The 15,226-nt window shown below is 35.1% G+C and overlaps 2 protein-coding genes across 2 annotated transcripts in view; both read left to right on the forward strand.

The window, feature by feature from the left end:
• Positions 1–15,226, forward strand: part of LOC125074608 (synaptic vesicular amine transporter) — a 32,762-nt gene that overhangs the window by 13,430 nt on the left and 4,106 nt on the right. Inside the window, exons 3-7 of the mRNA XM_047685965.1 lie at positions 3,295–3,441; positions 13,115–13,253; positions 13,905–13,963; positions 14,235–14,356; positions 14,977–15,121. Coding sequence (XP_047541921.1) covers positions 3,295–3,441; positions 13,115–13,253; positions 13,905–13,963; positions 14,235–14,356; positions 14,977–15,121 — 612 coding nt within the window. The remainder of the gene's footprint in view (positions 1–3,294; positions 3,442–13,114; positions 13,254–13,904; positions 13,964–14,234; positions 14,357–14,976; positions 15,122–15,226) is intronic.
• Positions 6,818–7,667, forward strand: LOC125074642. The gene has a single exon (XM_047686020.1). The coding sequence runs from the start codon at positions 6,818–6,820 to the stop codon at positions 7,562–7,564; it is 747 nt and encodes a 248-aa protein (XP_047541976.1). The 3' UTR covers positions 7,565–7,667.

Here is a 15,226-nt window from a genome sequence, read left to right on the forward strand (position 1 = left end):
GGAAAAAAATATATAAAATTTGTCAACTAATAAACGAATAAAACCTTATTTTTGCGGTCTTATATGTCAACAATACTTAATATACCTTAGTAGTATAACATACACTCACACATATGTATATACAGGGTTATTGGTAATTCGACTTATTCACGTTAGGAGGTGATAGGGGTGATTATTTGCGATAATTTTAACACCCCCATGCACGATGCAATAGTGAACCATTTTTGAGTTATTAAGTTTTTTAGATTTTACCATAATAAGTCAAAGATGCAACTTCAAAAAATGCAATCAATTTAAAACGAATAAACACGGGCAAAACATTTATCAATATTAAAACAATAATTATCGGTCCAAATTTAAAAATGCGAGACAGAAAACGATATATTTTCTGATTTTTTTTTCCACAAAGAACCTTAAAAACAAAAAAAAATAAATCGTTATGAAACTTGTCCTGCAGGTGATGATAGCTATCACCTCCTAACGGGAATACGTCGAATTACCATTAACCCTGTATAGCAAGCCCAAGCCCAAGCAAGCTAAATATCTAACATATGTGTATTAAGCGACAATACCGTAATAGTTTAAAAAGCACTTAGCGCTGTAAAACTCCCTTACAACTTCTTGCACGAACTTTTAATTGAAGAATAAAAAGGGGCATTGTAACGTAACTTATAAAAAAATGGACGAGCAAATGGGTCAGCTGATGGTAAGTAGTCACCACCGCCCATAAACAGTGTCGCTATAAGAAATATTAGTAATTCCTAACATCCCCAATGCGCCACCAACCTTGGGTACTAAGATGTTACGTCCTTTGTGTCCGTTGTTAACTGGCTCAACTTTCAAACCAGAACTCATCAATACTGAGTACTGCCGTGTGATATTAGAATATCTGATGAGTGGGTGGTACCTGTTCAGACGAACTTGCACGAAGACCTACCACCAAATACTATGCTTAATATGTGTTATAATTCATGTCCTACTTCGTGCAGGATCTCATCGTGAATGCCTGAATTCTACGTCAAGTGTATCCACCAAAACGTTCTTACTAAAAATATATATTACACAATTGATAAATTTAATTAAATATCGATATCGCACTGGAACAACCCTATGGACGCTTTGGTGCCATGAAATCCTTTGATTCAGTTCTAAAGTCATCAAAACTAACTTAGTTGTCAGGCTGTGAACTCCACTTGCCTTTAAACGTCTGCGAAATATTCGAGCTAAATATCTAACATATTTGTTTCCAACGTTGGTGGCGCATTGGCGATGTAATTGGTTAATATTTCCGACCAACAGTTGGCCCATTTCGCTGTCTGCCTATCTGGAACATAATAAAAAATGTTTGAATCAAAGGTGTAACAATGAAATTTCCCATTTTTCTTAAGTATGTCATTTTTGTATATTTTTTTTGAACGAAGTTCTTTTCCCCTTACAGTAGAGTGAACTGGCAGAAAACGTCACGTAAGGTAAAGGCGTTTTCTTATGATAAAGGTAAGCGGACGAGCAAATGGGCCACTTGATGGTAAGTGATCACCACCGCCCATAGACAATAGCGCTGTAAAAATATTAATCATCCCTTAAATCGCCGATGTAGTTACATTGGCTAACTCACCCTTCAAACCGTAACACAATAATTCTGGGCACTGCTGTTGTGCGGTAGAATATCTGATGATAATAAAGCGTGGAGCTTACACTTGTTGACTTCCAGGCAGGATGTGTTATATACATATATAATTGTATATACATATATTTATTTATAATACATATATAATTGTAATTAATTAACATATCTGTATTTTAAACGTTGAAAAAGAGTTACTACTGAGTTTCTTGCCGGTTCGTCTCTGTAGAATCTACATTCCGAACCGGTGGTTAGCTATATATAGTTTCTTAAATGACGATCCAAAAGTGCTTGTAAAAGCAAAATTTTGATTTGATTTGATGAGTGGATGGTACCTAACCAGACGGACAAACACAAAACCCCACCACCAAGTGAAGATATGCCTTCTTCTGGTGATATTTGCCTATTTTTCTATTGTATACGATTCTATAAAACATTATATAAACTATACTTTTGTTATTGTTTTAATTCAACGGAATTTTTAATAACAATTTTGTTTATTAACATTTAAACTCTTAAACGTTATTAGTTTATTTCATTATGTCTGTTATTAAATAAATAATATACAGAGGACTTATTATGATATATTATGATAAATATTCACTCAGGAATAATGTAGCTTTCTATGAGGAAACATATTTTTAGAATTGAACATCCCTAATATACAAATTTAAGCCCTTTATAATATTAGTACAAATATGTGATATCGATAAGTGTATCGCATCACTATCGAGTTCATGTTCAAGTATTGTCATAACGCTTTGATCTCGATCTCATCAGCCGCTGTCATCATAAGCGCTCCGATGTCTTAACTAATTTGATTCTAGATTTTAATTAGTATCTATATAATTATACTTTGATTTTTTTTTTTATTTAATCTACTTTTTTTTTTGCTTGAAATAGTTTTTTTTTTTTTAATTAATTTTATTAGATGTATTTATTATAGTTCTTTGTTTATATGTGTATAAACTAGTTATTGCCCGTGGATTTTCGTGAGCTTACGGCTTACCGAGCCACGGGAATGTAAATGTCGTAGCCAACTGGTTAAATTATCCTTTTAATTAACACTTTACTAAAGGCCGTTAAACCAGCGCCCTGAATGACACCGGCCAATGTATCCTCGAATAGGGACAATTTAAAGTAAAATATTTATATTGATAATTTAGGTAGGATATAATTATTCGGTTAAACAAAATACTCCGTTCCTGAGAAGGCAAATATTAATCATGTAATTATAACTTATAGAAAAATACACGTCTACTTTCCAGACTCGAGGCGGCCATTGAGAAATTTTCGACACAAAAACCCAATAATAATTTCATCAGCTCGACCTGGGGTCGTTTGTCTAGTGACCAAATATAAGGCCGCAGATCCCGACGTACTAAACACGGCACTATGGTCAAAATAGAAAACATTATTACAGCCGTACCCTGAAAAAGCCGTTGTTCCTGCGCCTGAACTAGATCCAGTCGTATCAGATTGCTCATCTGATTACGATGACTAGGAAACAGAGAGTTCATCTCATCAATGCTAGTCATGACCGAAATTTCCGAGAGGATTTCGTTTACAGAATTCCAGTTTGACAGAAGATCTCCAATTAATTCCATGGAACCTTAAGATAACCCTGAGAGCCTTACATCAATAAGATTAAAAGTTATTTTTTTTTACAGTCCCCATCATCCCCGAGTTCCTCTATGACATTCGCCACCCGGACGCGCCGCTCTCCGTCTCGATAGAGGACCTCACCACTCCTCTGCCACCACCGACCCCCTACTGCCCGTGCATGAACAAGACGCTCGTGGAAAACAACACACAATGTAAGTAAAATAAACTAATGTAACCTAGCATTCTTGCCACCATTTCACGCGGTCAAGATTTATGCAGTAACAATTTTTATTTCTTCTTCTTATGCTTACAAAATAACAAGTCCTGACTGACTGATTCTTCATCGCCGAACGTAAACTATTAAAGTTAGGGCCATGATATTTGCTGAGTAGGATCGTTTTATTGAGTCGACACCCACTAAGAAAGGAATTTTGGAAATGCTAACCTAAGTCCGTCATTTTATCGGACAGAAACGTGAAATGTTCTCTTTGGAATACTGATTTACGATGAGTAGATACGTATTAAAGCGTTTCTGGATATTCTGCCCTAAGGGACGAAATACACACCGAGGTGGTATACAAAGAGGACTTAAATTTACGTTATTTTTTGAGTTAATCTGTAACTGCAGATGCAATGCCGTGGCCTACAGCTAGTATTTGTACATATTTAAGGACAAATTGTTAATAATTCTTATGTATGACGGCGCATGGTGCCTCATCTTGTTTATTCATACTGGTTGGAAATTAGCGATTCGTCGCACACGTGGTGCGCGGGAAATCTTGAATGTAACTGTCGTTCCAAGATGGCTGCCACGCTACCACCGACGCGACGCTTCACTAGAGCGCCGTTCAAGTCCCATTGACACTCTTTTCCGACCAGTATGAATAAACAAGATGGCGGACCATGCGCCGTCACGTAAATATTTTATTATTGTAAACATAACCAAAGTAAATGTTAATACAATTAACGCAATATAATATTTGATTATTTAGTCAAAAATCTACCACCAGTTCAGTAAGACATATCTAACAAAGATGATCGATCAAACGGGCCAGCTGTAAGTGGTCACCGCTGACCACTGACACTGTGACATTGGCTTACATCATTATGCCACCACACTTGGAAACTAACACGCTATGTCCCTTGTGCCTGTCACACTAGCTCCATGTTTGGCGGTAGCTTTTGGCGGGGTTTGCACGAAGCCATTCTTTGATTGACAAGCCCAGGACCCAGGAGCCGAGTTGGCCCAGTGATTGATGATTCAAATCCAGGCAAGCACCACTGAATTTTCATGTGCCTAATTTGTGTTTATATTTCATCTTGTGCTCGACGGTGAAGGAAAATATCGTGATGAAACCTGCATGTGTCTAATTTGGAGCATTGGAGCAGCGTGGTGGAATATGCTCAAACCTTCTCCTCAAAGGGAAAAAAAATGTAACTGAACGGATAAATAGTATTAAATAAAACTCCATTTTATTTTATTCGTTAAGCATTTCACAATGATATAAGTTAAAAAGTTATTTCATAAAAACATTTCTAAAGAGGGATTATAAAAAAAATTCCGAGTAATTAATGTTTCAAAGGATATTTCAGAAAGTTTCTGTTCCCAGCGGACGGCCTGCGTATTGTAAATGTTCTCATTACTTAAATCCGAGGACTTTGAAAGGAAGTCTTTAAGGGATACATTTGTCAATTCTTTGATATACCCATCTAGATTTGTGATGAGTTATCCATTCTATATTAACATAACCGCTTATTACTAAATGCATATTTATGTATAGACGGTACATATACCAAAAATAACATTTTTTTCAAGTTTTTCTCTGTCTGTCTGTCTGTTTGTTTGTTCCAACTAAGCTCTGGAACGGCTGGACCGATTTTGACGGTACTTTCACTAGAAGATAGCTGATGTAATAAGGAGTTAGTTAGGTTACTCGCGAGCATAGTTAGTCTGTACTAATATTATGAATGCGGACGTAACTCTGTCTGTCACGACCAAACCTTTAAACCGAATCTGATGAAATTTGGTTTAAAGCAAGCTTGAGCTTTTTTGAAGGACAAGGGTTACTTTTTCATGCCGTACACCTGACGACTAACACATAAGCCGCAAGGGATGCTGCGTGTGCCAACTAAATTATGAACAGCTCGCTGCGCCTCTAGACATCGTACGATAAAAACTCATAAGCTGAATTTTCATGTGCTTAAACACTATATAAGATTTTAAATTAACATATTTATTTTTATTACTACAAGTATTTAAAACGGGATATTAATTATTTTTATTTGGTGGAGCTCGATATTTAGACGTTATCTACGATTGTCTTGTTCACGAGATTCGTAAATATCCCGTATTAAATTAAATACTTGCTTAAACACTAGTTTATAAATCAAGGGATCGGTCGTTGGGTTTTTGGTTTAAAAATTGCCAATGTCCTTTCTTGAAGTTCAAGTTTTCTTCATATCAAATCTAATCATAAATAATTCGCTTCAGTAATTCGGCAGTGAAAGACCAACAGACAGACAGAATTACTTTCGGCATTTATAATATTATAGATGAGTTAATGCAAGTATCGGAGATGAGACTGTTGAGAGGAATGTCTGGTGTTACGCGAATGGATAGAGTAAGGAATGAGTGCATAAGAGGAAGTTTGAAAGTGGCACCGATAGCCGAGGAGTTATGTTGGAGGCGGCTATCATGGTATGGGCATGTTATGCGGAGGAATGAGGAACATATTGTGAGGAAGGTCTCATGAACGTGGATATAGAGGAAGGGGACGACCAATGAAAAGATGGATGGATTGTGTGTAAGATGATATGGCTGGAAATAATGTTACTTGTGAGATGACGTCAGATAGGGAAGTATGGAAGAAGACATGCTGCGCCTACCCCAAGTAAATTGGGATAAGGGCAGGAGGATGATGATGAGATGAGTTAATAATCAAAGTCAAAATCTTTATTCAATAAAGAACCGTTAAACTTTCTTATTGCCTGTTTAATAATTGTAAATAGCTATAACAAAACTTGTTTTTTTTCTTAATTGAAATAGCACGGATGCTATCGTTTCATTCCCAAATTGACCAGTTACCAATCTATTCCTTGCCATAATGAATTGATACTTTACAATCAAACTATCAAACAGTCAAATAAAGAAAAATACTTGGGATTAATTTTAGATAAAAATTTAACTTGGAAAACTCATATAGATTATATACATTCCAAAATAACTTCGCTTACTGGAGCTTTACGTAAATCTGCACGTTGTATTCCTCCAAGAGAACGAAACATTATTAACAATACTTTAGTAAAACCAGTATTAGAATACCTTATAGAAATATGGGGCAACGCGGCTAAAACACATATAAAAAATTTGCAGATTTCTCAAAATAAACTTATCAAGGTCTTATTTCATATGGATTATTCATAGACAGCAAAAAGTTCTCTTAAAGTTTTTTTTTTTATTTAAAAATTATTGTATTTGTAAATAAAACACTATTTATGAATAAATTATATATTTAAATAACACCACCCACCAACAACAATCTCCTTCAAATAATTTTTCACTACAAAGAAGAAATTACAAACGACAATATGGATTCAATTAAGGACACATTAGCAACGATGACAGAATTATTTAATACAAGGATGAACGAATTTCAGCAGGATTTACAAAAAAACTCTTCACCAGTGACTACCAGTTCGTTGGCTGCTGATTTCAGTTCCTTCAAGAAATTCATTTTGTCAGCTTTAACTACACTGCAACGACAAGTCGAATTTCTGACTAGGATTATCGACCGTCAGGAAATGAAAACACGTCGTAAGACACTTTTATTTCACGGTGTTCCGGAGGAGAAGTCCGAGGATGTGTCGGCGCGCGTCACCAGTATTGTCGCCGAAAACTTAAACCTGGCGAATTTCTCCAGTGCCAGCATCAAATCGTCATATCGTCTTGGTTGGTCATCTGGCAACAAGCCTCGTCCCATTGCCGTTAAGTTTCGTGACGCAGCAGTGCGCGACAAGGTTTGGTTTGCCAAAACCAAATTAAAGGGAACTAGCTTCACTCAGTCGGAGTTCCTGACGAAGACACGGCACATTGCGTTCCTGGCGGCAAGAGAGCGTTTCGGTGTCAACAGGTGCTGGACGCGTGACGGGATCATATTCGTGATCACCTCGAACGGGAAGCGATATCGGGCTGAATGTTTAGCTGATCTCGACGAAATTCCGGGGTCCGTTCCATCTGAAGCGCTGAAGTCTCCCGTCCAAAACATCGCTGCCGGTCCAATAACAACTGAATGCAAGACAGCTGCATCGCGTTCGAAGCGGGTGATAAAGAAATGATTCACTTCGTATAGGTACTATGCTATTCTGTCTTGTCTATTTGTACAATAACTTTTATTTCTTGTTTTAATAACTTATTTCCTTAAATTATTTTTACTTTTATATACTTTCTTGTTATTTTAGTAGTAAGACACTTATTTACTTCGTTGATTTACTATTTTTGTTATGTTTTTTCGATTTTAATTTGTTTACATTTACTTTTACTTTTAATTAATGAACTACTGCACGTCAGATATTATACGTGGCTACGCGACGACTGCCGGTAGTTTGTTTATGTCATGACTTTATTATCTTAATATGTAAGTGCAAAATAGTAACTGACAATTGGCATACTTAGTTTTGTAACATTTTCTTTTTTTTTTTTTTTTTATTTCAGTTTTTTTTTTTATTGTTTTTTGTTTTCTTTGTCTCACTCTATTGTTTAAAATATATTATAATTCCAAGTCTATAGAAAGCTATAAGTAAACAAAATTGCAGTATGTATGTAATTGTGTGTATTGCTAATTTGCTATTATTATGTTATGTTGTGTATTTTTTTATATTACTCTCCTTGCAGCTGGCGGGTGCGTTGAATGGAATTTACAAAGGTTTTATTGTATTATTTTGATATATTTTAGGTATATAATAAACTGTATTATACAATATTTTATATTTATAGATATTTTATCATATACATAAATTTATACAATTTTAATTTGTTTTTATTTTTATTTATTATAGTAAAAATACCTTGTATTCACATATATATATATTTACATCTAGATAGTTATTTGTTTATTCTTATTATTCGAAAATGTCTTTAACAGATGATTGTGACACGTTTTTATCCTTATCCTCTTCCGACGGATTGTCTAGTGATGACAGTTTTTACAGTATTCCCCCTCTGAGTGATAGCCTAAACTCTCACTTCACAGATTGTTCAAAAAATTTCAATGCAGTCCATATTAATGCACAAAGTATTCCTGCACATTATCCTGATCTGTTGTCGTCTTTTAGTAATAATAATAATATTCACGCTATTTTAATTTCCGAAACTTGGTTAAAGCCTTGCTTGCCTTCCACTTCCTTCTCTTTACCGGGATTCCACCTAATCCGGAACGATCGTATCGGCCGGACAGGTGGAGGGGTTGCAATTTACCTTCGCTCTCATATTCCTTTCAATATCATTAATACTTCGCAACCTCAGACCGGTGCAGCAGAGCATCTTTTTGTTGAAGTTATTTTCTCCCACACTAAACTTTTACTCGGGGTTTTTTATAGTCCATGTCTTACTGTTGACTATTTTTCATCTTTTGAGACCTTATTACATTATTTAACTCCCTTATATAGTCACACAGTAATCATGGGCGACTTCAATACATGCTTGCTGAAAAATGACCACCGGTCTTCCCGACTTAATTCTCTTGTCAACAGTGCTAATTTAAACATTCTTCCTTTGCTTGCCACACATGTTCTACCTAATTGTTCTCCTTCTCTTCTGGATCTAATTATTGTTTCCTCGATTGACCATGTTGAAAAACATGGTCAATGTGATGCCTATGCATTCTCCTATCATGACCTTCTCTATTTGTCTTATAAAATTAAGCCACCCAAAGCTAAATCAAGAATTCTTCTGCAGCGCAATTTCAGTAGTATGAATTCTGAGCGACTGTCTGAAGATGCAGCTAAAATCGATTGGAATGCGGTTGAAAATGCACATACAATCGATAACAAAGTTGCTATTTTCAATTCGTTGTTAACCCAGCTGTATGATGTCCACGCGCCTATCAGACCCGTGCGGATCAAACATCTCCCAGCACCCTGGATTACATCTGAAATAAGGAAATTACAGGATAAAAAGAACTATGCCAAAGCGAAATATAGATCAGACGCCACTGAGTCAAACAGAGAGAAATATGTCAAAGTTCGAAATCGTTGCAATAGAGTGTGTAGAGATGAACAACGACGCCATATCTACAAATCTGTCATCGAAGAAGAAGATTCCTGTAAAGTATGGAATTTTTTAAAGTCACTAGGAGTTGGTAAGACGCGACAGGACAATTCTTATCAAAACTTGAATCTTAATGATTTAAATATCTATTTTTCCTCTTCTGTTGCTATTGACAGTGCAACTAAAACATGTACAAGGAATCAACTTTCAGCTTTACCAACTCTTGATACTCCTGTTTTCTTTTTTAGTCAGTTTTCCGAAAGTGACGTTAAGAAGAGTATTTTAGCAATAAAGTCCAATTCTATCGGGTCTGACTGCATTAGTCGTAAGATGATCATTCCCATCATTGATATCCTGGTTCCTGTTATCACATCAATTTTTAATGCATCCATTTCTACTAGCGCCTTTCCATCTATTTGGAAAAATGCTGAAATTATTCCTCTCCCGAAAAAAAGTAATCCTTGTTCTATGTCCGAATATCGTCCCATTTCAATTCTTCCACTTTTGTCCAAAGCTCTTGAACGTCTTGTTCATCAACAGCTTAGCAATTTCCTTTTAGAACATAGTCTCCTTAATCCTTTTCAATCTGGTTTCCGTCCTGGTCATAGTACGACTACTGCACTTGTCAAAATTACTGAAGATATACGATGGAATATGGACAATCAAAGGGTTACAGTATTGACGTTACTTGATTTCAGTAACGCTTTTAATACTGTGGACTTTGATATCCTGTGTGATATTCTGCGCACTCTTAACGTATCTCCTACGGTTACTGAATGGTTTCAAAATTACTTACAGGGACGCCGACAGCGAGTCAGACTGAATGATTCATACTCAGACTGGTCAATGGTCTCTGCCGGTGTCCCGCAAGGTGGCGTGTTGTCCCCTCTCCTATTTTCAATGTTTATTAATTCTATCAGTAATATTATCACTTCTCTCTATCACCTCTATGCAGACGATCTTCAGATATACTCTCACTGCACAGTTAATGATTTAACTAAAACTATAAACTGTATTAATAGCGATCTCACATCAATAGCAAACTGGAGCAAATCCTTCGGCTTAAAAGTTAATCCATCTAAAACTAAAGCGATAATAATTGGTAGCTCTAAATTACTAGCTCGAATCGATAGAACGCAGCTACCACCAATAATATTCGATAATATTGAAATTTCTTACAGTGACAGTGTTAAAAATCTGGGTATTTTGTTTGACCAACATCTCTCCTGGGGACCACAAATTTGTGACATAAGTCGTAAGATATTCGCTTCAGCTGGATCACTCCGCAGATTGCGTAATATGCTCCCGATTCCTACTAAAATTGTGCTTGCACATAGCCTTCTTTTACCAATTCTTGATTATGCTGACACATGCTATGTCGACATCACTGAGGAGCAACTAAATAAGCTTGAGCGCATTCAAAATTTATGTATTCGTTACATATTTGGTTTACGCAAATATGATCATATATCCGAATTTCGCAAGAAGCTCAAGTGGCTCCCAATTCGCCTTCGCAGGAATACTCATATTCTCAATCTGCTATACTGTATACTGTTCAATCCTGTTTCCCCTCCATACCTAAAAGAACGATTTAAATTCCTTAGTGATTCCCACGAGCGTTCCCTTCGATCTGAAAGCAACTTGCTTCTTGAAATTCCTTCCCACTCCTCTAATTTTTATAGCAAATCCTTTACTGTTCAAGCATCCCGTCTTTGGAACTCCCTACCCCTGACCATTAGACGTGCTCAATCACTGCCAGTTTTTAAAAAAGCTGTCAAGAAACATTTCCTAGAAATGTAACTTTGTAATATATAAATATTTCTTTATATGTATTTATCGATTAGTTTATATATTATTTATATATTTATTGATTATATATGTATGTTTGCCTGTGTATATGTATCTATTTATTTTTGTATGTATATTTGTATGCACAAATATACTCGTATGTATGTATATTGAATATTCCATTTAAAAAATGTACACCTATGCCGTTAATAGACCATTTCCTCTGCCCCAAGGTTGCCTGGAAGAGATCGCTCTTCAGCGATAAGGCCGCCTTTTGTGCCATGCTTTATTTTGTTAAATTTATTTCCTGTGTGTTTTACTTATCTTGGTGTACAATAAAGAATATATTATTATTATTATTATTATTATTATACACCTACTAAAGATTTATATAAAACAACTAAAATTTTATCTATTAAACAAATGTATAAATATAAATTATGTATACTTATTCGAAAAATATTAACAAAACTTACTCATTCTCAAATTATCTTTAAACCCAAAACCCATTCTTACCACACAAGGAACAAATATAAACTAGAAACACCTAAAACTCGAACCAAGTACGGCATTAAAACTATTTCATTTGAAGGAGCACAGCTGTATAACTCTTTGCCTCTAAGTGTTGTAAATTCGAAATCTCTAAATATATTTAAAAAACGATTAAGAACCCATATATTAGAGGATTTCACTGATCTTGTTTAATATCACTACTGTTATTGTTTGTAATATATTAATTGTAGTTGTAATTTTAAAATTTCCTTTGTAAGCGAACTTTGTTTCTTTTTGGAAATAAACTTCTTTAAACCTAATATACTAGTTGCAGGTTAGTTACGAGTCATGAAACGGATGTAATTTCAGATTTTTATCACCATTTACGGGTCTATTTCTTGAACACTTAACTGTGATCATTTAGACCCGACGTAACAACTCACGTCCTTTACTCGAGTGCTAAGGTCAACGCCAAATTCAATGTCGTTTGCGTAATTTGGTCGAATAACAAGGTTTAATACGTTAATACAAGAATACTTCATATAATTACTCATTGAAAACTCACAATTGTTATTTCATCAATTTTACATTTATTTTCATCAATACACACACACATACAAACACACGCCATTTTTGTTATTTAAAAACACACACACACACGCCTTATTTAAAAAGCCCGCTAAAATGACATATCATTTTTACAGATAATAAAATCTTAAATTGGAAGTCGATTAACAAAATTAACGTTCGATTCTAGTAGATATTAATAATAATTATTGGTTCGGAATATAAAGTAATTAATAAAATTAATATTTAAATAATTAATTAATTTAAATAGATGAATAAATACGTCTTATTATTGTTAACACAAGATTATATAACCACAGATTACAAATCAAAATCGTCCTGGCGCCTCCTGTATGAACGGTATAAAGTTAAAATCTACCGAAGATAACTTCAAAAGAATTTTACCAAAGAATGATTCATGAGAAAGGTTTACGTGTATAAATATTTGATATATTATAATGACTGTTGAACTGTGGACAAATCCTGCCTAAGTGCGTGCGGGTACTATTGGGTTGGCAAATAAGTGATTGCCGATTTTGTGGGTAGGTAGACTTTACACTTTCTTTTGTTTTCTTAACGTGGTCAAAACGTCTAAACCTAATTTTTTTTCGTATTGTTTGGACTTCTAAATTTAATTAAGTAAAAAAAAATATATCGATTAGAGCTTCAGTTTTGTTTTTGTTAAATTTCAAGTTTTTAGGTGTTGTAGTTTTAGAGATTTCGTGATTAATCAGGAAGTTTGGCTTTTATAATTATAGATTTCATTGTTCCAGTACCCTTGAACCTGACCGCTGAGAAGGAAGAACGCCACAAGGAACTGATCCACGAGACCGTAGCCGTCGGAGTGATGTTCGCGAGCAAAGCCATCGTTCAGCTACTAGCTAACCCATTTGTCGGACCTCTTACACACAAGCAAGTATCCAAATTGAATAAATTAATGAAAAGTATAAAACATAGCTTCCAGACTGGCATCGTGTGTTACCTCTCGCGCGTCCGTCTGAACATAGCCTTAACCTCATTAAGTAAATAATTACATACTTTTTTCTGAATTGCTAATTACAATTAGGTTCGAACAAACATTAAAAAATAAAAAGTATCATAGACCTGAGGCCTTTTAACGATGAGGTTCAAAAAAAGGTTTCGTTAAAAAAAAGTATTTTTTTGCTAGCTGTACTATTTTTTTAATCTGTTAAGTAACAGCTTCTTAACGTTCCACTACTTGGAAGAGGTTCTCTTTTGGATGTGGCAGACAAGGCAGATGATTTCCTTCACCACCGAGCACAAGATGAATTATAAACAAATTAAACCCATCAATACAGCGGTAGCTGTCCCAGATGCCAACTCAGAATCTTTGATTAGGAAACACGTTTAACCCTGATACTTTATTCAAGTAGACTATTCCAACCATTTTTGAATTGTAATTTTACAGAACTTATTAAACGTAGATACGTATGCTCTTCCGAATGTTGATACATACGAGAAGAAACAGCAAGATACTCAATAGTTGCTGTGACAAAAAAAAAATCATTACAATACTGATTAAATATGAAATCCTTGTTTCAGAATTGGTTACAGCGTGCCCATGTTCACCGGCTTCATCCTGATGTTCCTGTCCACGTTAAGTGAGTTTCGATTTATGAATATCATTTGTAATTGATTACCTACTTGGTCTAGTGGCTAGAAATAAGGCAACAGATAGGTAGGTTCTTGGTTAAAAACCCCAGGCCGGTCCAATAAAAAAATATTGGATTTTTCTGAAAACTGGTGAGTTTGATACCTACTTCGACAGGCTTGAACAAAGTTACAGTATTCACAGAAAGACCTAATAATGAACTGCCTTAGTTAGTTTCCTAAACAAAAACGAATGTATTTAAAAAAATATCTTGTTTTCAGTATTCGCCTTCGGTCGATCATACGGCGTTTTATTCGTGGCGCGAGCGTTACAAGGCATCGGTTCGTCTTGTTCTTCCGTTTCCGGTATGGGAATGTTGGCTGAGAGATATCCTGATGATAAGGTAAGTTATTATTTGTTATTCAATTATACAACAATTATATAAATTCTTATAGTCCAGTCTTTGCACACAGACGAGAAATGAAAATGTATTTTTAAAAAGAAGACTAATAATAATATAAGAGATCGCTTTTAGTGATAAGGCCGCCCTTGCCTTCAACTTTCTGTAATTAACCATTTTACATGTACTGTTATTTTATATGATATTGAGTGCAATAAAGTTTTTATCTATCTATCTATCTAATAAATGTCTGACTTTATATTGACAAATAGCCATCAACAATAACATTAATTACATTAAATGATAATTAAAAACAAAAGTATAATGGCATATTTCTATGACTCAGAAATATTATGTCCGAAACATCCAAACTTCGCGCCAAAGGTAAACCCAAGCGATGACAGACAATCGCGCGTTCTTTTTTTTTAAATATACGTCACAGGAAATTAGGCAATCAGCGGGGAGGTTGCTAAGAATATAAATAATATAATTATACTAATTGCTTCCATTTCGAACAATGTTTATGTTTTTTTTATCTAGCAACGTAGGCAATTTGATTTTTTAACTGGTATCATTAAACATTGATTTGTTTTGACCGTAATGATGTTTATCATACGTTTCAGGAACGTGGTAACGCGATGGGTATAGCATTAGGTGGTCTCGCCCTAGGAGTCTTAATCGGGCCTCCTTTTGGGGGACTCATGTACGAATTCGTCGGGAAAACTGCTCCATTCCTGATGTTGTCAGCATTAGCTCTTGGCGATGGATGTAAGTATTAAAACGCAGTCAACAACCAACACCATCAATTATTTAATGAACCGAGACGGCCCAGTGGTTACAGCGCGTGCATCTTAACCGATGATTTCGGCTTCA

This window comes from Vanessa atalanta, chromosome 28, assembly GCF_905147765.1.
Source record: "Vanessa atalanta chromosome 28, ilVanAtal1.2, whole genome shotgun sequence".
In the NCBI taxonomy this organism is placed as follows: domain Eukaryota; kingdom Metazoa; phylum Arthropoda; class Insecta; order Lepidoptera; family Nymphalidae; genus Vanessa; species Vanessa atalanta.

Bases quoted from the DNA above. Each gene is read 5' to 3' on its own strand.
- LOC125074642 (XM_047686020.1), top strand. From the start codon at position 6,818: ATGGATTCAATTAAGGACACATTAGCAACGATGACAGAATTATTTAAT.